Raw genomic sequence first — 20860 nt, forward strand, 5'->3', positions numbered from 1 at the left:
GCCACTGCACTCACCTCCCCCCCAACGGTGGAGATGGGGAATGGGGGTGGCTGGCTGCCCAGCCCCGGCGCCGGTCCTTTAACTTTGGTTGTGCAGGGACCAGGCAGGCACTGTGGGCGCCCAGCGCTCAGGCAGGCTTGGCACAAGATGCCCGAGCAGAAAGAAACCACCCGGAAGGAGCTCGGGGGAGGGGCCGAGGCGGCGCTGGCGCTGCCGGCCGGTCGGCCCGGCCCTCGCGGGCTTTCCGGGGCCACCTTAGACGAGCGGTGCCGGGGCCAGGGTGAGGACAGTGACCAAGGAGCATCGAGACCAGCGGGCTCCCGCCTGGGCGAGCGGATGCGCTCTCCGCCCCGCGAGGCGGTGGCCCGGTCTGTTCCCTCGGGGCGCCCCGAATCCCCACCCCAGTGGCCCAGGACATGGCGCCACTGCCCTCAGAGTCAAGTCGACCAGGACGTCTGGTCTCGGACCCCGGTCCCCAGGGGTTTAAAAGCCGCTGCCTCGGGGCACCCGGGAAATGAGCCACGCGGTCCGGGCGCCCCCAAGGCAGCCGAGGGCGCCACTCCTCCCTGGGCCCAGTCCCGGGATCTCCCAAACTTGGCCTCGGCCGCTCCTCCCCGAGTCCAGGGCCCAGCGCCCCTCCGGACGCGGCCCCCGCGCCTCCCCTGCCATTAAGATGCAAATATGCCGATTGTCGCCGAGCGTGGCGGCCACCAGAGCGGATCCTTCCGCGGCCCGGGCCCAAACTTTGGGACTCGGAAAACTTTCGAACAAGAAGTAGTTCCAGGGCCGGCCCGGACCGCCCTCCGGCCGCCCCGGTCTAGCCCCGGGGACCCCGGCTCCCTCCGGCGTGTCCAGGCCGAGTGGGCGCGGGGTCGGCCCGGGCCGCGAGGGGCGCGGGCGCGGAGGGATCGGCGGGGCGGGGCCGGGGCGGGGCGCGCGGCGGGGGCGGGGCGCACGGCCTCCCCGCGCCTCACTAGCGCCTGGCCGCGGGCGGGAGCGCAGGGCCGCGGGCGCGGGGCGCGGGCGAGCGGAGGGACGGGCCGAGAGCCGAGCCGGCAGCCGGGAGGCGGCGGGAGTGCAGCGCGCCCGCCGGCCGGGAAGGACAGGAGAGGAGGAGCCGCCCGGGGGACCCTCCGGAGCGCGAGTGCGCCCCAGCCCGGCCGGCCCCGCGCAGGAGGCCGCCCCGGGCGCAGCGGGCAGCCGGCGGGCAGGTATGCCGTCCCTGGCGCCGCTGCTCTGCCTGGCGCTGCTGCCCGCACTCGCCGCACGAGGTAGGCGTCTGCGCCGCGGGGCCCCGTAACTTCCCGCGCCCTTGGCAAACTTTGGCGGCGCCCCGAGTGCGCGCTCCAGAGTGGGGAGGGGGCACCGGGCCGCCCGAGGCAGTGGGGTAACCGGGAGGGCTGTGGAGGGGGGGCGGTCGGGAGTCCTAGGCCCTGGAGAAGGGAGAACATTCATTCCTCCCCTCCCGCTCCGAGGGGACCCTCGCTTTCCGGCCCTGGGGGGCCGCTCCTGGAGCCCGCCTTGGAACCGGGTTTGGAGCCGGCTTTGAAGCCGGGTGTGGCCAGCAGGGGGCCCTGGCCCCCCTGGTCACGTCCTTCACCAGCGCGCGTGGGGCTCGCAGCCGGGGCGGGCGCGCTGCCTACGAGTTTTCGGTTTGAATAGAGTCGGGTTTGGTTTCCTGTTGCTTCTCGGGGCCATTTATCTTCTTTTTTCTCCACCTCCGGGCGCGGAGTGCGGGGTCCGGGGCGCCCGTCCACTTCGCGAATCCTCGCGGCCGCACTGGCTTCCTGACCATTTAGGAAAATCAACGCAGGGGCGGCGGGGTGGGCTCGCTCCCCGGGCTCCCACCGGCTCCCCACACCACGCCGTTCGCCGCCACCCCCAACCCCCACCCCCGGCCCTGCTCACAAACTTTTTTGGGGGGAGGGGAGGCGGGTATGCGGGACTCCTAGGACTGGTTTTGGCTTTGCTCTGTAGAGTTCCAGTTTGGGGATTTTGCGAGTGGGGGGCTGTGGAGAGGGGGACGTGGGAAGAGAGCACTAACGCCTCCTCATTTCACATCCGAGGGGATCTCCCGGTAATCTGGTGGTGATTAATTCCTCTCTTCCCTGAAAACCTGGAGGTGAGAGTTCTCTCTCTCCTTCCAGAAAGCAGAGTTCCAGGCCACTGCGGTGTCCAGTGGCCGGGCTCCACTTGCCCAGTCCTGCTAAGATGGGAAGGGGGGCTTCATTATCTGTCCCTTCCGAGAAATGGGGTTCTTTCCAAATGGGGCTGCCCATCCCCTCCCTGGATGTGGCGGGGGCTGCCCCTGGAGGTGCCCGCCTGCCGGAGCAGGTATTGGGTGTCTGCGAAGGCGGGGCCGGTGGGGGGGGGAGGCGGGTACAGTCCCGGTGCCCCAGGAGGCAGCCGGCCCGACAATGAGCCACTCTGATTCTGCGGCCAGGGCTTTGTTGGCGGGCGGGGCTCCGCAGCTGTCGCATTTTCCCACGAGCGGGGAGCCGAGTGTGGCCGTCCCCTGGCCAGCCACCCCCCTCGCCAGCGTGTTTGAACAGCGAGCCAATGGTGGTGGCTGAGCAGGGGCCCCATCCCCAAGCCGGCGGGGCTCCCTGATGAAGAAGGGGGCGGGGGGGCACCCCGTCCACCTGCCAGCCTGGCCCCCTTCCCCAGTTCCCGCTGCAGCACATCGGGAAGAATGCTGAAGCCGTCGGATTTCATGCAGGGGGCTCCCGGTGTCCCCTGTCCCCAGCCCCCCCCTGCCACCCAGCACGGAGCCTCCGAAGCGAGGGGTCGACTCTGCCCCCTGACCCAGAGTGTCAGGGTGGGCTGGGGTCTCCGGGGAGGAGGGGCCCAGGACCGGCCACGCTGACCCCCGCTTTCCCCCCTCAGGCCTGCGATGTTCCCAGCCCGGCGAGCCCTGCCTGAATGGCGGCAAGTGTGAAGTGTTTGCCAACGGCACGGAGGCCTGTGTGTGAGTATGCAGTGTGCGCCCGCCCGGGGACCGGCTTTGTGGGAGCGGGAGCCCCTGCCCGCTGCGGCGGCCGGGACAGAACACTGGCCCATTGTCTTGCGGAGATGGCCCAGAAGGCTGGGCGTGGTCACGTGCTGACTTTTATTGGACAAAGTCTGGCAATTACTTAATCGCCAGCAATTATGCTGCGTGGGGAGCGGGAGCGGGAGCATGTCTGGCTGCCGGGGTAGCAGCGCTGCCTCTGCCGGGGCTCCAGGTGGGAATCCCCAGCACCCCATGTCTTTCTAAAGTCTCTGAGCATTGGTGCACCTGCCGGGGGCTCAGACTGTTTATGGAGAGGTGCAGCCCCGGCTACCCTCTACCTGGCGAGCCCCTCCCCTGGGCAGGTGAGCGCCCCCCCCAGGCAGGTGGTATCTCCTCTGGGCAGGTGAGCGCCCCCCCTGGGCAGGTGGTACCTCCTCTGGGCAGGTGAGCGTCCCCCTGGGCAGGTGAACTTCTCAACAGGAAGTTGTCTATTTCAAAATAAAACCCCACATTCTGGGTTGTCTACCTTCCCTTGCTCAAGCCCTCCTGGCCTCAGGATGAGGCTGGGGAGAGGAATGTGCTGGGGTCCCCCGCGTGGCCTCCCTGTCTCCTGGGGCCACCGGAATTCTGCTTTCCCCCTTGGCCCCCTCCCGAATGCTGGGTCCGGGCGGCCCCCCCAGCCTCACTGTCCTGGGCTGTGAAATGGGCACGGGGGCAGGGCAGCCTGCCGTCCCTTCCGGGCCCTGGGAGGAAATCCGCTCGGAGCCGAGCTGCCTCGGCACAGCGCCCGCTGCGGGCCAGTGCCCTTCAACTTGACTTCTTCCCGATGGGAAGGGCGAGGAGCCCTGGTGGCCGGAGACCAAGGTCCCTCCCTCCTCCCGAGGCTCTCAGCCGGGGCGGCCGCCCTTGCTCTAACCGTTGAGGGGCCCATTCCCCGGACAGCCCCCCACTCGGGCTCTGGCCCTGCCCGTTGGCGCCGACCGCCCCCTGTGGCCCCCCCCCCACCCTCCTTGAACTCGAGCCAATTAGGCCTGCGAGCTGTTTAATGGGCAAAGCGGGCGCCCCTTTGTCAGGCCCTCATGAATGCACACTGCGTTTTTTTTCTGTCTTTTTTTTTTTTTTAAGCTTTTTGGGGCCTTTTTCTCCCCCTGCAGAAGCCTGGCCAACGCTGGATGTCCTAAATCTCGTTTCCTTTCATTCAGAGCCTGACAGCTGGGATTCAGTGGAAGTGCGGGGCCCATTGTTGGGGAAGGCGGGTTGGGGCCGCTGATTAATTCTGCGCGGCTTCCCGGAACGCGCGCCCTCCCTGCTCTCACTTTGCCCCTCAGACCCCCCCACCCGCACAGAGGCGGCTGGAATCTCCTTACCTCTGCGGAGGACTTGGAGAGGGACAGAGGGGTGCTGTGCTGTGCTGGGGGACGTGGGGGGTCGTGTCCCCTCCCGTGACACCAGGGGCTGGGCTCCCCCTGGACTGGCAGGGACTGAGCCTTAGGGTGTGGACACTCGCAGCCACCCCAGCCCCTGAGCCCTGGCATCTGGGCAGAGGCTCTTCAAGAGAGGACCCTCTCCGTCACCCCCAAACCCAGGAAACCTGGGGTCTTGGGGAGCCTCCCCCAGCAAAGCCAGACCACTGATGGAGATTTGGGGGCCTCCGTTCTCACCGGGCCTTGGTGACGCCCCCCTCCTTGGCGGAAAGCCTCCCCCGGTGTGGCGTGGTAGTCAGCCACGCTTAGCCCTCAGAGACCCCACTGTGCACATCCCCAAATCCAATCAGGAGACAGGTCGAAAGGGCCGCCACGAGGCCCCCAACTCGGGGCGGCCCGTGCTTGGGGCCACAGCCAGGCAGAGGCCTGGTTCTGGGGGCTCATGGTGCAATGTGGGGGACATTGAAGCTGTCCCCGGTTAGGGCACCCAGGGGGTCTGCATCCTGCCCCCAGGTGACCTGTGACCTCCAACCTCCACGTGCGGGGGGCTGAAGCCCAGCTCTCCGGCATCCAGCTTTGGTCCTCTGTGCCCATGTGCTCTCCTGTCAGAGGGGCGTGAGAAACAGTCAGCTCATGGTGCCGGCTGCGTTAGTGCCGGTGAATCACCCGTTTCCACCCTGGAGACAAGGAACCTTTCCCCAGAAGTCACTAGTCAGGCGGCTGCAGGACCCAGGGTTGGAAAAAGGTTTTCCGCCATGTGGCCTGCGTTCCCAGGGGAGTCGGAGAGCCTCTGGGAGCCACTGCTTGTCCTTGTGGGCAAGCCAGGGCACCCATCGCGGCTCCCGCCCCCTCCAGCCCCCCTGCCACCCCATAAGTGCTGGGAGGGGCCGCCAGTGATGGGAAGAGGGGGGTGGGGAGGCCAGAGGGAGATTGTCCGCTGGGGTGGGCGCGTGGCTTTTATCCAAAAGGTTTATCGGGTCTCACCAGCTCTAGACAACTAAGCTGCCATCCCCACCTGTGAGAAAGTCACACAGTTTCAGGGCCGTCTTCCAGGGGGCACGGGGGTGGATAGAGTTGTCTCCGTTGGCAGGTGGCTTTGGGATGCTCTGGGTGACCTTGTGTTGGTGCCGGGCATGGTGTTGCCTGGACCTCACCTTCCTTACCTGTAGAGGCTGGAACCCGCAGGTGTACCGGGATTGGGTCCCGTCCTACCTCCTAGCACTCGGGAGCAGCCCCTTTCTGCAGGCTCCTTTTGTGCTAACAGTGCTGGTTTCGACGTCCTCATTCTGGGATGTCTAGTTGGCTTCATGAGTTCATCCGTGGAGCCCCGGGGGGGCTGCCTGGTAGACCTGCTGGGCTCAGTGTGAGGAGGGGCTCGCTGCCTTGGCACCTTGGCCCTGGCCCTGGGATAGCCGCCTCTTTCCTGCCACTGGATTTCCGAGCACCAGCTATGGGCTGTGTGCTGCTTGAGGGACTGGGGAGCCAGCAGGGGACAGGCCGGAGACTGGCCCTGCCCTCAAAGGGTCTGCTCTGCTGTGGGCTCGGACACGCCGGGTGGTGGTGAGCTCAGGGGGCAGGGGGTCTGGCCCCAAACCTGGCGTGGCCCAGCCGTCTGTGTCCAAGGAGACCTGGCCCTATGTCCGCCTGTCCCCCGGCTGGCCTGCTAGGAAATGGGGCCCGGTGCCTTATTTCCCCCTCAAGGAGGAGGAACGGAGGCTGCGGCCGGGGGAGGACACTGGGCACCGCCCCCTGGGGGCTGGGGAGGTGGGCACAGTCACAGCTTGTGCTGCCCAGTCCTGCTGTTCCCATTTTGTCCCCTGCTGCGTCTTGGGTGCGGCCGGGGGCAGGACGGGCTCCCCTCCTCGTCACCCGAGGCCGGGGTGAACCAGGCCTGCCTCGGGACTTCCTCTGTTTATGCAGCTTTTCGTCTTAAAGGATGCCGGGGTTAGAAAAACACAGTGTCAGATGGAAAGTGTCACCTGCTCGTGTGAGCTGCGGGGAGGCCCAGGTGAGGCGCCAGGCACAGCCGGGGTGTGGGAGAGCGGGGCCCCCGCGGCAGGCTTCTGGGTTGCAGCCAACGTGTTTCCATTGAAAAAAGTAATAATAATAAAAAAAGAAAGAAAGAAAACTGTGGCTTTACCAGGAAGAGGGTGGGGCAGGGGAAACAATGAGAGGAGGAAACCGTTCAGGAGGTGCCCGGGCTGGCTCGGGTCTGGGGGTGCAGGCTGGGTGCCGCGAGGGGTCTCGGCCAGGGTGCCCGGGAACCGGGTCCCAGCGCCCTCTCCACAGGCGGGGAGGCCCCCGCAGGCCCCCGAGGCTGGCTGCCCCAGCCCTCGATCGCGGCACCCGCGCCGGGGCGGCAGTGGCGGGCGGGCAGTGCCAGGCCGGGCTTCCCGGTGTGGGGAGGGGCCGCTCCTGCCCCCCGGGTCTTGTCTATAAATAGCGAAAGGATGTGGCTTTGCTGGTCGATTGAGCGCCTCGCTGTCCTTCCTCAGTCTCGTAAGGACCGGGCCGCGCGCAGACGGGGCTTTCATCCCGCGTCATAAAAGCCCCGGCGGGCGTTTCGCTTCGGCCCCGTGGTCACGCCCCGGCCAGGTGGCGGCCAGCGCCGGGCTCGTCCCCGTTTTACAGGTGGGAAAAACCGAGGCTTGGCGAGGGTGGGGCGCGGGGCCCAGACGGCACAGGCTCCCCAGAGCTTCCCGGTGTGTCACCGCTTTAACTAGCGGCTGGCCCCGGGGCGGCGGTGCCCCGCCGGGACACGTTGGGATGTCCCGAAGTTTTCCACGGAGCGGGCATGTGCCCGGGCGGAGCGGGGCTTTCTCTGCCGGGAAGTGTGGACACTGAGCGGGCAACCCCACACCTGCTCGGAGCCGGGCCGACACGGATGCTGACCCTCTGGGCCCCCTCTTTGGTGGCCTCAGTTTCCCCTCTGTATGTGCGGGGGTCAGATTCGATGGCCCCTGGTGCCCCTTCTGACTGTGTCTGGGCAGGATTCTGGGACTGGCCTGGGAGCCCACGGTGCTTTTGGGGTGGGGGCACCCAGGGGTCGGGCTTGGCAATGCGGCCAGGCAGGTTCGGCCAGTCTGGGGCCTGCTCTGGGCCCGGCAGTCTCGCTAGGCCAGTCTCGCTAGGCCTGCCCGGGCTGGGGGTGCACCTGCTGGGGGAGGGACAGTGATCGACAGGCCCTCTGGCCAGTCACGGAAGAGGGGCGGGAGCGTGGAGGAGTGTGGCTTCTGCAGAGTTGTCTCTCCTGGTATCGCCCCAGGGTCCCCACCCTGCTCCAGGCCCTGGGGAGGGGCCCTAGGGTGGGGAGGCAGGAGCCTGGCTCCCCTCAGAACACGAGGGAGTGAGAACGAGACTTTACACGCCTGGCCTTCAGGGACTGGGCAGAGGTGGGCCACTGACACTCGTGTCCTTGGGCCGTCAGCTGATGGAGGTCCAGAGGAGGTGGGAGTCGGGGGGTGGTGGGCATCCAGGAGGGCTTCCTGGAAGCAGTGGGGTTCATTCCCGGGCTGGTGAGGATGGCGGGATGCCATGGCCCCAGCTCTGCTCAGGGCCTGCAGCAGCTCACGGCCGGCGTCCCCATCCCCCACTCTCTTGCCCGGCCTCTTGGCTTCAGGTGGCGCAAAGAGGGGCCTGGAGGGGGTGGCAGGAGTGGGGATGGGCAGGCGGAGCAGGCCCGCTGCCCGGGTCGTGGGCTGTGGGGTTCTAGCTGCAGAGTTGTCAGGTGCAGGACCAGTGGGGGCACGTTGTGGGACGGGGGCCGGGCCTGGTGGGCTTTAAGCACCTACTGTGCACAAGGCTCTGTGGCAGGATGGGCCATGGGGGAGGGTGGCGTGAAGACTGGCAGGTGGGGGGCAGTGGGGTCCAGGCAGGAGTGGGCCAGGGTGCAGACATTGGAAGTGAGGTTTGAGTACTTGGTTGGCTGTGTGCTTCCGGATTCTTTCCCTCCAGGGTGGGAGCTGTGCGGCCAGTCTCGGGGTTGGCTCGGCAGAAGGGGCTTAGCCCTGTGTGAGGTGGGGGCTGGCCGCTCGCTCCTACCCACAGATGGGCCCCCCCTCAGGTTGCTTTCTGGCCTTGTGAGGTCACCTCTGCAGCCAGGTGGCCCTTGTCGGGGGTCTGGCATGGCGGCCACTGGATACCCCTCCCTCCCTGTGAGCTGTAGCCTCTGGACACCTGCGTGTCCCCAGGGACTGCCGGGGACTTGGATGTCCTGGGCCTCCCCAGGTTGAGGAAGCTTTTTGCAAGCTCCGAGGCCCATGGGGATTCTGGGACTAGCTTCACCATGGAGTGGTCCCTTCCTTGCGTCTGCTGACCCTGGACCCCCTGCCTTGCGGTGGAAGCCTCCTGGGCTTGGTGCCTGCCCCTAGGACCCTCCTCCACTTCCCTCGTGCTCCGTGGGGGAATGGGGATGGCTGCCATGAACACTTTTGAGTGAATTATTTGGGTTGACCGGGGTCCTCTCCCCACCCCCTCCCCGACACAGAGCTGCTGCTTTGCCATCGCCGGGTGGATCGGGCGGGGACAGCTCCCAGGGGACTGGGCCCTGCCCTTGGGTGGGAGATGGCAACCCCCAGCGTCCCTGGGCCCCTCAGCCTTGCCTGGGATCCCTTGGAAAGCTCCAGTGATGGGAGTCTTGGGTGTTCTGGGGTGGGGGCTTGGGGGACTGCACCCGAGCCCGACCTGGAGCCTGCTGGCCTCTCACAATTTCCTGGGAAGACTGTCGGGGGTTCAGTTTCAGGTGGGGGTCCCACCTCTGACGCCTCACCCTTGTGGATTCCAAACCTGGGAGCCACCCAGACCGAGGCCCTGCCCAGGCCCCCGAGTCACGCAAGAGCGGCTCCCAGGAACCTTTAGGGCCGGTCAGGATGCTGAGGGTCTGGCAGGCCAAATGTAGCCATAACCCCCTGGCCACGGAGTACGGACCCCAACCCACTGGCCGCCTCCCCCAGCCTCAGTCCCTCACCTGGCCCTGCCTTCCAGAGTCCCTGGGACAGGTGGGTCCAGACGTGAGCTCCCCCCACCCATGGGCGGCAGGCGGGGTCCCAGGTGGGCTGCAGAGTTTTTCACCCAAACGCCGTTTTATTGCTTCCTCCACACCCAGACGAGAGGCGGCAACACCCCCATCCCAGCCTTTCTCTATGGAAAGATCAGGGTCCCCGGCTTAGCCTGTCACCTGCGGGAGTCGGGGTATGCTGCTTTAACGGGGGACCCCCCACCCCAGGGGCACCTGGCAGCCCCTCAGCCCCCCACTTCCCTTGAATTCCAGATGGCAGTAGCTGCTCGACAAGGACAGGGCAGCCTACCCACAGGGGTCCTGAGACCCCCTGAGAGATTTTAGGCAGTGTCAGAGGTGACAGATGCTCAGGAGCCCAGGCCCGGCCCCGCCCCAGCCCCTCCCGTGTCTTCACTGCAGCCTCAGGTAACCGAGTTAGGTTCTCTTCTTATGGCAGAAGTAGCAGCTGGTAGACTCACACCCAGGCCCGTGGTGCCCCTGAGGACCCCCTTGGTGGTTCTCCGAGGCAGCCCACGGCCCCCTGGTGACTGTTAACTTGCCAAATCCACCGCACCCCCTGCCCCCGGGTGGCCTAAAGGCAGGCACTCCTGGCTCGGGCCGGGGAGGCAGGTCCCCTGGTGTCGTGCTCAGCACCCTGGGCGTGCAGCAGGTCCAGGAGAGGGGCTGGGGGCCTGAGGGGTGGCCGCAAAACCTGAGACCCCTCCCCTTCCCACCCGTGAGACCCCCGACACTGGGGTCCAGGGGAGCAGAGCGGGGCCTGGATGACCTGCTGCCCTGTTCCCGAGGCCCAGGGGAGACCAGACTGTCGTCCTCGTGGCCTGTGAGGGGCCTTGGAGCCCCTGGCCGGCCCCTTCCTCGGGGAGCGTGGCCCCCATGCCCGCACCGGGGGAGTCCCGGCCGGGCCACTGGCTTTAACTCGGAAGCCACCACCGCAGAGGGTCTGGCTTTATTGGCAAAACCTTCGTGCCCATCAGTCACTCTCCCCAGAACAGGCTTTTCCCGTTAGAGCAGGTGCTTAATGGAAGGTGTGCTTGCAGCTCGTAGGGGGAGTGGGTGCTCGCCTGGGGCCCCTGCCCTCCACCGTAGACCCCCTTCTACTCGACGGCCTGTTCCCAAGCCCGTTCAGCCTGCTGAGCCCCGATGGGGTGATGGCACCCCGTTTACAGACGAGGGGCTGCTGTCCGCCCGGCCCCGTGGGGCGAGAGGGCCCTGGGTAGAGGCAGACACATGTGCGAGAGAGTGGGCGGCGGGAGCCTACTGCCCACAGCCTCTGGAAAGATCCGTCCAGGGCCGGGTGGCAGGGACGGCGTCGCGGGGCCTGCGGCCCTGCCTCCCACCGTTTCCTCTCGGTTTTGGTCGTTGGTGAGCGGAAACTGCGCAGTTACTGGAAATGAGAGGTCCGGGGGGGGGCAGCCGGAGTTTTGAGTGTGCGTGTTTTTCCCTGACGGCTTTTCAGTAAGAGACGCCGAGCGAGGCTGGGGGGCTGGGGGTGCACGGGCAGGGCTGGGACATGGGCCATGGGCCCGGCCACCCTTCTGCCTCCCCGGGAGTCTGTCCCCACGTACACTGGGGACCTGGGGGGAGAGGGGGACACCTCTGAGCCTCCACCTCAGCCCCAGGAGTCGTCCACCCCGGCAGCCAGGGGCAGCCCCGCTGGGCCCCCTGCTCTCTTCCCCCATGGTGGTGGCACAGGGCGGTGGCCTCTGTGTGGCTGACAGAGCAGGGGCACGAGGCCCAACGGGGGTGTTTGTCCCAGCGTCTGCACCAGGCCGGGGCTCCCCCAGGAGCCTAGTGTCAAGGGCTGACAGGACGATGGTCCTGCTGGAGCTGGTGGGCACCGGGAACTGGGAGTGGAGGCCGGGGGAGGCAGGTGGGCGGCCCCGGGTTTCCGGAAGGCCTGACTTCCTGTCCATAGGACCTGCAGAGCCCGAGCCAGTTGCCAGAGCTGGACTTTTCCTTTGGGGCCCGACGTAGCTCCTCAAGGCACCCTGTCCCCATCGGCCCAGGGTGGGGCCGTGGGACGTCCCCCCGTGCCGGCCATCGGCTGCGGGCTGCTGGTGCCCGTCTGTCCTCTCGCGTGACGATACGTGAACCCCACAAAGTTCCCGGCAGGTGGACCTGCTGCCGTTACTGTCTCTTTAGCTTTGTTTTCAACTCCGTGGTTTGCGCGGAGAGAAGGGTGGCTGCACATGCAGCTGTGTGGCGCAGCACGGGTGGCCCCGCGCCCTGCTCCCTGGGCCCCCAGCGGGAAGGGCAGGTGCATTGGACCCTGTGCTCCGGCCTGTTCTGAGGCCCTGGGTCTCGCCCACAGAGGTGAGCCCCAGGATTTGGGGAAGGTTGTGTGGTATTGGGGGGGTTGTGTGGGATTTGGGGGGAGGGGTTGCAAGGTTCGGTGTCCTGTGGGGCGGAGGGTCTGGGGCCTGCCACGGCCAGCCCAAGTTACCCCACCTCCCACCCCCCGGCCGTTACTATACCCACGCTGGCCTCAGTCCCCAGGGGCCCCCTGAGCTGTGAGGCTGCAGGCCCTCTCCTGGAGCCCCCTCCGGGCCCTTCTGGAGTTGCTGGGGGTGGGGAAGGGAAGGCCCAGCCCACCCACTCCCCCAGAGGCACCTCGAGGATGCGCCTTGGCAGTGCCCGGGCTGTCAGCGAGTGGCAGGTGCACAAGTGCCTCCCCCGCCTCGCCCCCAAGGCTGGGACCCTGCAGTCCTGTGGGGAGCGCATTCTGGGGGAACAGGCCTGGGGTCTGGCGGGGGCTTGGCTGACAGGAGCTGGAAGCCCCTCGTGCGGGCAGCCCCTCCTGCCCACTGTCTGGCTGGGAGAAAGGAGCTGGTGACAGTTGCAGGACGGGGGCTGACCGTGCCCAGGCCGACTTGTTTTCCCGGCGCCCCGCGCTGCACAGAGTCAGGGCCCGGCCTGGCAGACGCCGCAGCAGCTGGTCGGGTTTCCAGGGAGTGAGTGGAAGAATGCGGGGCCGCCCCCCTGCCACCTTTGTCTGCCCAGCGCTGACGCCTGGGGCGGCTTTGGGGTGCACTGCCCTCATCCACTGGTGCCGGGGACGGCAGGAAGGCCCCCCGGGCACCGCTGGTGAGGTGGGACTGGGGCCGTGTGGCCCCTGGCTGGGTGGGTGGTGGAGGCCGGGGACCCCTCAGCCCTCCCGCTGGAGCCCACCCTGGGTTTTGTGTTTCAGCCCGAGCCTGTCAGGATGTGAGGGGCATTGTCTGCCCGGCCCTGCCGTCTGGGGAGATCAGGTGGTTGGGTGTGAAATCCAGGCCGGAGCTGGGGGGCCACACCCTCCCTCCGCTTTCCCGGGGAGCCCCTCCCTCCTCAGCTGCAGGGCGGGGGGCTGGCCCCCCAAGGTCTTGTGTCCTGTGGGCGTGACCGCGAGCCTGTGTCCCTCACCTGTGAAGGGGACTGCCCGGGGGTGCAGGGACACGAGACCAGGCGCTGGGCAGGCTCAGGACGGGCCTTGGGTGTGGTGGGGGGCTGCTCTCCTCATCTGGGGACTGGGGGGTGTACCTGGCTGACCTCAGGGTCCTCAGTAGCCCCTCCCCCTGCATCCTGGACAGGGACCGCTGGACAGGAGCGGGGCTGCCCGAACGTCAGCCCTGCTGGGCAGGTGGTCTCTCGGGCAACGAGGGGCGGCCGTGCAGGGGGACGTCATGGGGGCACAGCCCCTTCCCCACCCCGTGCCCCGGAGCTGGTGTGGAGAGTTGCCAAAAGCCTGCCTGGCTCCGGGCGGAGAAGCCGGGTCTGCGGTCGCTGCCTCCGTCAGCCGAGCCGTGGACTGAGCCCTCCCAGCCTCCCGTGCCCCCCACTGCCTCCTCCACGCAGCTGAGCAGCCTCGGGGAGTGCGGGTCGGGGTCCTCTCCATCTGGGAGGAGAACCCCGAGGTGGCTGCGGTGAGGGGAGGCAGGCCGAAGGGTTCAGCTGCGGGGTCCCCAGGAGCTGTCTGGGATGGCCATGCTCTGGAGAGTCCAGAGGAAGACACCCCGGGCCTAGCCTTGTCTCCAGCTGGTAGAAGATTGCCCCAGGATAGAGCAGGGGGGCTCCTGCAGGCCTTTCCACCCCCAGCCTGTGTCCAGGCCTTTCCAGCACCTTCCCCTGCTGGCTGGCCGTGTTGAAGCCGCCGGGTTGGGGCGAGCAGCTCCCGCAAGGCGGGGACCCCGAGCAGCTGGGCATTGTTTCCTGCGGTGGGAAAGCTGGCTTCCTGCGGGCAGGGTCCCGCCAGACTCCACACAAAGGGCTGCCCCGGCCCCCCGGCCCCGGAGCTGGGGAGGAAGTGGCCCCTCCAACTGCTCTTCCTCTTCCCAGCGCCTTTGAGCCCATCCGAGGATGCGGCCCAAGAAAGGGTCAGATGTGGGGGGCGGGCGGCGGGCAGGCCCGGACCCCAGCTCCCGGCTGGCCCTGGGCCTGCTCCCCCCAGTCCCCCGCTCGCCCCAGCTTCCTCCTACCCGCGGCTGCCCACCGGCCTGCGGCACTGCGGGGCCTGGGGTGGGGTCTGCGGCATCAGCCCCTTATCCGGCTCTCGGCTTTCCTGCAGCCCCGAGCGACCCCCTCCCTCCTTGCCGAGGCCCGGGGGTCATCGGGGGTCATCGGGGCCCCACGCGGCCCTGAGCTGCCCCTGCCGGTCTGCAGAGCCCGGAGCTGGAGGGCGGCTCAGGAAGGGGTGGAACGGGCTCCTCGAGCCCCGGGCCAGGTGGAACTGCAGGCGGCAGTTGGGGAGCGCGGTCCCACGCTGCAGCCCCCCGTCCTTGGCTTGGGGCCCCAACAGTGGGCAGGGCCGGTGGTGCCGGAGGCTGACCTGGTAGTTCCCCCCAGCTGTCTGCGCCCCACTTTCCCTGTCGCGGGGTGGGGGAGGAAGAGGGGAAAGACCTGGAGACGGGAGGGGTCGGCTCTCAGGTGTCAGGTGCCCCCTCGGTCAACGGCGGGGAGGGGGTTCTTTTGAGCCCCCCCGGCAGGTGTGAGGGGAGCCAGGGACCTCCATGCGGTGGCTTTTTGTCCGAGGGGCTCTGGGAAGGACGCTTTGGGGAGGTGAGGGGAAGGGGCTGGTAGGACCCTGGGCCTGCTCACCCCGACTCGCACGTCCCCCAGTAGGAAAGGACACACCCCACCCCTGCCTGCCGTGAGCACCTCTTTCCTCAGCTGCCAGGGCCGGGGCCCCCCAGGACTTGGCAACGCATGAGTGGGCCTTTGCTGGAGAGGGGCTGGGGTCCCCTCCCTTACCCCTGGAAGCCCCAGCTGGGGCGGGGCTAGGCCGTGGGAGCCCCGGAATCCCCTGACCACCTCTGCACAATGGCCCCCCTGTTCTCGGTGGGACTCAGGGCAGGTTCTGGTCCCATCTCTGTCACCTGGCGGCTGTTCTCCCAGAACCTCCTGGCTCGAGGCGCCTGTGGGTGGCTGGGTGGGCCTGCCCCAGGCGGGGGTCCTGGCCCAGAGCCCAGGGTCAGGGGGCTGGGTGGAGACCATGGGCCCTGCTGGCGTTTGCTTCGTCCCACAGGGTTCGGCTCCGGGGAGGAGGGTGGGGGTTGCCTGGGCAGCCACCCTCACCCCAAATCTTCCAAGACAGAGGCCCCAACAGTGGCCTGTGGAGCTGAACTGGGACAGCAGGAGCCACGGGCCCCGGACGCTCTCTCCTGGGTAGGGGCCTGGTTGGGGCCGCTGGGGAGGGCATGCTGGCGTCAGGGGCTGGGGCTGTAGGCAGGCATGAGCAGGTGGGAGGGGGCCGCTGGCTGGACCCCGAGACCCTGCTGCAGTCATGAGGGGCCCCAGCAGGACAGGGCTGCAGTCCCCCTGGGAACTGGCAGCTGTGAGGTGTATTTGGGGGCTCTGCTTTCCTCCCGGTGTGGAGATCATCCCCTTTTTTGCTATATGAGTAATCCCTCTGCTGCGGTGGTGGGAAGATGGGCTGGGGCCCACAAAGCCAGGCCCGACTCCCCCCGGGCTCCCAGGGCTGTGGGTGGGTGGGCAGCAGTGAGGGCTGGGGCTGCGCAGCCCTTCCCCATCCTGGTGCCCTCCCTCCCCCCAGCCTGGGTCCCCTGGGGCTTCCCTGGCTGCACCCCGAGACCGGCTGCGCCCTGACAAGGCCGTCCCTAAGCAGGCACCCACAAACGTGGTCCCAGGGCTCGTCACGCAGCGTGTGGGAGCCAGATCCGGCTTCAGCTCGGTTGTGGTGACGGCTCCAGTGTGGCAGCAGCTGGCATGTACCCCGTGCTCCATCACCCCACTGCACCGATGGGAAACTGAGGCCAGAAAGGGGCAGAGCCTCACCAGTAGTGAGCAGGGTGGGGGGATCCCACTCTGAGCTACTCCCCCACACCCAAAACTTCCTCTGGTTGAGCCATTTTTTCGCATCCGTCTGTGGACCCCCAAGAAGTGCCTCCCATGGGGTTTCTCTGGTTCTCAGTCCCCCCCCCTCAACCCAACCGGCTTGTGCCTGTGCCTGGGTGCAGGGTGCCCACCCGTTGGCCGGACCTGCCCCGCACCCCTCTGTTCTCCAGTGTGACCCTAAGCTCCTGGAGGGCAGGGCTGTTGCGTCTCCCTCCCCTTCCTCATTTTGGGGCGGAGGGAGCTGTCCTCTGTCCCCTGGGCTGGCAGATGGCTGCTTGGCTTCGAGGAAAGCGGTGCTGTTGGGATTTGTCCCAGTCAAAGGTGGCGGCGGCCCCTGGCTGCGGTGCTCTCCGGACTCGCATTTCTGTGGAGCCGCCGGCACGGGAAGCTCTCGGCTCGGGGACCAAGCCCAGGGCGGCGCTGGGGGCAGCGGACAGAGGGGCCCAGGGGCCCAGTGCTGGTGGCGGCAGTGGCACCCGGCCCTTCCCTGCGAGCCCTCACCTGCCCTCACCTGCGTGGGACAGCTCACCTGCAGGCCGTGGTGTGGGGGGCGAGAGAGAGGTGAGGGAGCAAGCAGAGCCCTTCAGGGCCACACTGCTGTCACTCGGCAGAGAACGGGACACCTGGGTGGGGGGCTGGGGCACGGAGGGGCTGGGGTCCTGGCCTCGGGCAGGGCCGGCGCAGGGCGGTTCTGTCCAGCTGCGTTTCCAGCCTCAGCCCTAGGGGGGCCTCCATGGCTCGACATGAAGGGATGCAGGGTGTCTGTCCGCAGGGAGCCCTATTCTGTGGCCCCTGAGCTTCAGCCAGGTGGAGAGCCAGGTGCGGGCAGGTGGGTGCAGCTGGAGCAGGAGCCTCACACCTGGGGAGGGCACGCCCCGAGCAGCTGGGGGAAGGCACAGCCTGCGGGATGGTCCCGACGCTGCAGCTCCCGCCCCAGAGCCACCCCCCAGCACCCAGCACCCTCCCAGCTTGGCTCCAAGGTTCCCTGGCTTGGGCACCCTCTACCTGGCTTCAGCCCACACCTGGGGCTTCCCCCACGGAGCACCTGCCATGGCCTCCTGCCTCCACGCCGTCCCTCCCAGGGTGATCTGCATGCCCCTGGGCCGGGGGTGCTGGGGGTGGAGGCGCGAGGGGCTGCGCTCACGGCCGAGTCCTCCAGGCCGGCGGGAGGGGAGGACGGGGACAGGCCTTCCCACGCCCCCCTCCCCTCATGCGGAGCCGCCTTGGGCCCCGCCCTGCCCACCCGAGCAGCTGTTGCGCGCCCCACTCCCAGGCGCACCTGCTCCTGCCGCCCTTTGCCCACTGTGCCTGGTTCACTGGGTGCCGCCCCCTCCAGCCGGCCCATCGGCTGCACATTAGCCGGGATGCACCTGGGCACTGGGTTCTGCACCATCCACACCGGGGCCTGTGTTCAGGCCTGGGCTGGAGGTCTGGGGGTGTGTCTGGGCAGAGCCCCTGGTCCATCTGGGGCCACCCAGTGGGTCAGCACCTTAACGCATTCGCTGAGAGCCGCTCTAAGGGCCAGGGGCCCCGAGTGGGACGGTCAGTGGGGATCTGAGCCACGCAAGGACGGCCCTGGGTGGCCTGGGCTGGGTTCCCTCCAGAGCCGGGGGTGGTGCCTGCCCAGCCTGCCCCCGCCAGAGGGCTGCCCGCCCCTCGGAGCCCAGGAGAGCTGGCCCGGCTGCCGAGCCACCCTCCGTCCGGCCCCGCCCCCCGGGACTCTGTCTACGGCTGGGAAAGAAAAAAGAGCCTTTTCTCCCAGCGTGATCGGGGCGATCTGCGGCCTGACAATGGGGAGCATTGACAGGGAGGGGAGCGTGGCTGCTGCCAGCAGCCCCACCCCCACCCTGCCAGCTCCCAGCGGCCACTCAGACTCGGTGACTGACCCCCACGCAGGGTGGGGGCCATGGGAGCCCACGGTGACCCGGAGGGGCAGCCACCTCCCGGCCTGTCGCTGGGGGGGCCCACCGCCTGCCCCCTTCCCCAGGGGGCTGGGTGGGAGCTGCCAGTGCAGCCGGCTCCCAGCTCACCCCCCAGGGCCCCTCCCAGGGCAGGGGGCGATTTGTTTTCTTTAAGCCACTTGGTTTGGGGCTTTTGGCTTCTGGCAACAGATGGTGGGCCCGCGTGGCCATTTTGCTCCCTCCCGGTCTCCCCCCACACCGCGGCCCCCGATAAAGGCCTTCAGGGAAGACAGATGCCTCTGGGCCGGGGGTGGGGGCCCGGCCAGCTGCTGAGAGGACCCTGGACCCCAAACTGCCGCCCCTCTGGGGGCAGGTGGACATCAGTCCCTGCGCCGGCTCGGGGCGGCCGGGAGGGGTGGGTGGGCCGGCTTTTGTCGGGGTCGGGGCGCTGCTGCAGGGCGACTGCGCCGCGGGGGCCTCCCGGGCTGCGGGGGGCCGGGGCCGCGTTCTGCCTCGGAGGCTCCGCGGCTGGGAAGCACGACGCCCGGCCGGTCCCAGGGCCTCTCGTTGCGCTTTCCCGGGAGCGCGAGGCCACGCGGTGACCCAGGGCTGTGGTTTATGGCCCGGTCTCTAGAGGCTCCCGGGGGTCCCCGCGGGGCCAGCCCGGGAGCTGCCGCTTCCAGGACTCCATGTTCCAGGGAAGGGGACGGACCCGCCGGGTTGGGCGGCCGCACCTGCAGCCCACCTGGGCCCGCTCACAAAGAGCCGGGCCGGCCCCTGGCAGCAGGAAGGCGGGTGCCGAGGGCTGTGTGTGGGGTGGGACCCCCGTGGTGTGCGACCCTCCCCCAGGAAGGGTCGGGAGGGAAAGGGGAAGCAAATTTGTCCACGCGGCTTTGGCCCCTTCTGCGTCTTCTCTGCATGTTGATATCTGAATCTGATGCAAGAAAAAAAACCACCGGCCGTTTTTCCACCCAAACAACGCACCTTTGTTGCAGAAAGGCCAGAATTAAAGCAGACAAGCCCAAAAAGCAGCTGTCCCAACCCTGCCCTGGCGGCCGCCGCTCTGCATTGCACCCCTCAGCGTTTTGAAATCCAAGGGGGCGGCCGGCAGGCGTTCTAGCCTCTAGCCCGTGGACCCGGTCAGCATAACCCTATTTCCTTTTTGTCTTCACGGAGGTGAAATTCCTAGAACCTGGAAGTTGCCCTTTTGGAGTGGTCAGTTCTGGGGCGTTTGGCACCTGCACAAATCTGCGTAACCGCCACCTCCATGTGCCCCCCAAACAACATCATCACCCCAGAAGGGGCCCCGCGCCCCTCCACAGTCCCCGTTTCTCAGTTTTGAGGCGGGACCCAGTCGTGTGCTTGGCTAGGTGGGGGCTCCGGGGGGGACAGCTGCAGGGACAGGTGCTGCCCGGGTGCAGAGGGCCGGAGCCAACCGTCCTGGCATCTGTCCCACAGCTGCAGCGGGGCTTTCGGGGGCCAGCGGTGCCAGGCGCCCAACCCCTGCCTGAGCGCCCCCTGCAAGAACGCGGGCACGTGCCACGTGCTGGACCGCGGCGGCCCCCTGGACTACACCTGCGCCTGCCGCCTGGGCTTCTCGGGCCCGCTCTGCCTGACGCCCCGGGACCACGCCTGCCTCACCAGCCCCTGCCGCAACGGCGGCTCCTGCGACCTGCTCACGCTCACCGAGTACAAGTGCCGCTGCCCCCCGGGCTGGTCAGGTGAGGGCAGGGGGCGCCCCTCACCTGGGGTCGAGGGCTGGGCGGGCGGTGTCTGCACGGCCGAGGGAGGGTCCGGGGCTTTCTCCGTGCCCCCTTCTGCCCCGGAGTCCTCGGGGTTGGTGCTGCCTAGTCGTGTGGCTGCGAGAGGAGGTGTCTGTGTCAGCGCTGGCTCTCGCTCTCGTCCCCATCCTGGGCACCCGGGTCCTCGGTCAGGGCGGGGGCTCAGTGAGCGCAGAGGTTGAGTGTTGTGGGCTGGGTGCACCCGGCCTGCCCATCCTGGGCTGTGTGCCCTTGGCCTGGTGGTCCTCTCTGGGGCGGGTCATGACGGGTGCAGCTTCTGCCGGGCTGGTGGGCTCGGAGGCTGGCCTCCGGGGCTCTGGGGGCCGGCGTGACCCTGTCCCCCTCCCCAGGGAAGACGTGCCAGCAGGCTGACCCCTGCGCCTCTAACCCCTGCGGCAATGGTGGCCGCTGCCTGCCCTTCGAGGCCTCCTACATCTGTCGCTGCCCGCCCGGCTTCCACGGCCCCACTTGCAAGCAGGACGTCAACGAGTGCAGCCAGGGCACCGGGCCCTGCCTCCACGGGGGCACCTGCCACAACGAGGTTGGCTCCTACCGCTGCGCCTGCTGCCCCACGCACACCGGCCCCCACTGCGAGCTGCCCTACGTGCCCTGCAGCCCCTCGCCCTGCCAGAATGGGGGCACCTGCCGCCCCACGGGGGACACCACCCATGAGTGCGCCTGCCTGCCAGGTACTGCCCACCTGCCCCACGCCCCACGCTGGTTCCCATGGCTGCGAAGGCCAGGCCAGGCCCCCCATACAGCCACACACACCACGCATGCCATGTGCCCCGTGGCTGCCGTCCACGCCAGGCTGCACACACATGCTTGGGCCGTGCCCCCCGCACTGGCCCCTGTAGCCCACTGTCCCCAGCATTCCACCTGCTGATGGCGGGAGGCCCCGAGGGAGGGGCCTGGGCTGTGGGAATGGTGCTCAGTGGGTGGAGGGAGCCCAGGGAGGGCCTCTGGGTGTGGGGTGGGGGCAGGTCTGGGATTGGGGTACCTGGGAGGAGGGGCCCAGGCTCACCCGCGGCCTTGCACGTCTCCCATCAGCACCCCCTCCCACACCCCCCAGGCTCCTTTCCTCTGCAGCCCCCAGGGTGGTCTCCCGGGAGGCGGCGGAGGCGAGTCCAGGTGCAGCAGGAGTGCCCCCTGGGCTTTTCCACCCGCCCCGAACGCCCCCCTTCTGTGGCCCGTGGGTCCTGAGACCCCAACACTACGTGGATCCTCTGGTGGGGAGCAGGCCACCTCCCAGCCATTCACCAGCCATCCCTCGTCCCTGACCCCTGCCCGGGGCTCCCCACGTTATGCAACCTGGGGCTTCCCCAGGCAGCGGCCCATGCACCCCCACTTCCCCCTGCAGGGGCCCTTCCTCCCGCCCCCCAAAGCACGGGGCGCTCTGCCCGCTTCCTGTGGCATGG

At 68.2% G+C, this 20860-nt stretch overlaps 1 protein-coding gene across 3 annotated transcripts in view; it reads left to right on the forward strand.

Moving 5' to 3' along the window:
- Nucleotides 1-990: 990 nt before the first annotated feature.
- Nucleotides 991-20860, forward strand: part of NOTCH1 (notch receptor 1) — a 41442-nt gene continuing 21572 nt past the window's right edge. For 2 of the 3 annotated variants that reach the window (XM_037851144.1, XM_037851146.1), the window contains exons 1-4: nt 991-1271; nt 2887-2968; nt 19120-19382; nt 19793-20131. In XM_037851144.1, the coding sequence (XP_037707072.1) occupies nt 1214-1271; nt 2887-2968; nt 19120-19382; nt 19793-20131 (742 nt within the window). In that variant the 5' untranslated portion in view covers nt 991-1213. Of the gene's footprint in view, nt 1272-2886; nt 2969-10808; nt 10889-19119; nt 19383-19792; nt 20132-20860 lie in introns of those variants that run through there. The other variant, XM_037851145.1, reaches the window with a different exon arrangement.

This window comes from Choloepus didactylus, chromosome 10, assembly GCF_015220235.1.
Source record: "Choloepus didactylus isolate mChoDid1 chromosome 10, mChoDid1.pri, whole genome shotgun sequence".
Classification (NCBI taxonomy): Eukaryota; Metazoa; Chordata; class Mammalia; order Pilosa; family Megalonychidae; genus Choloepus; species Choloepus didactylus.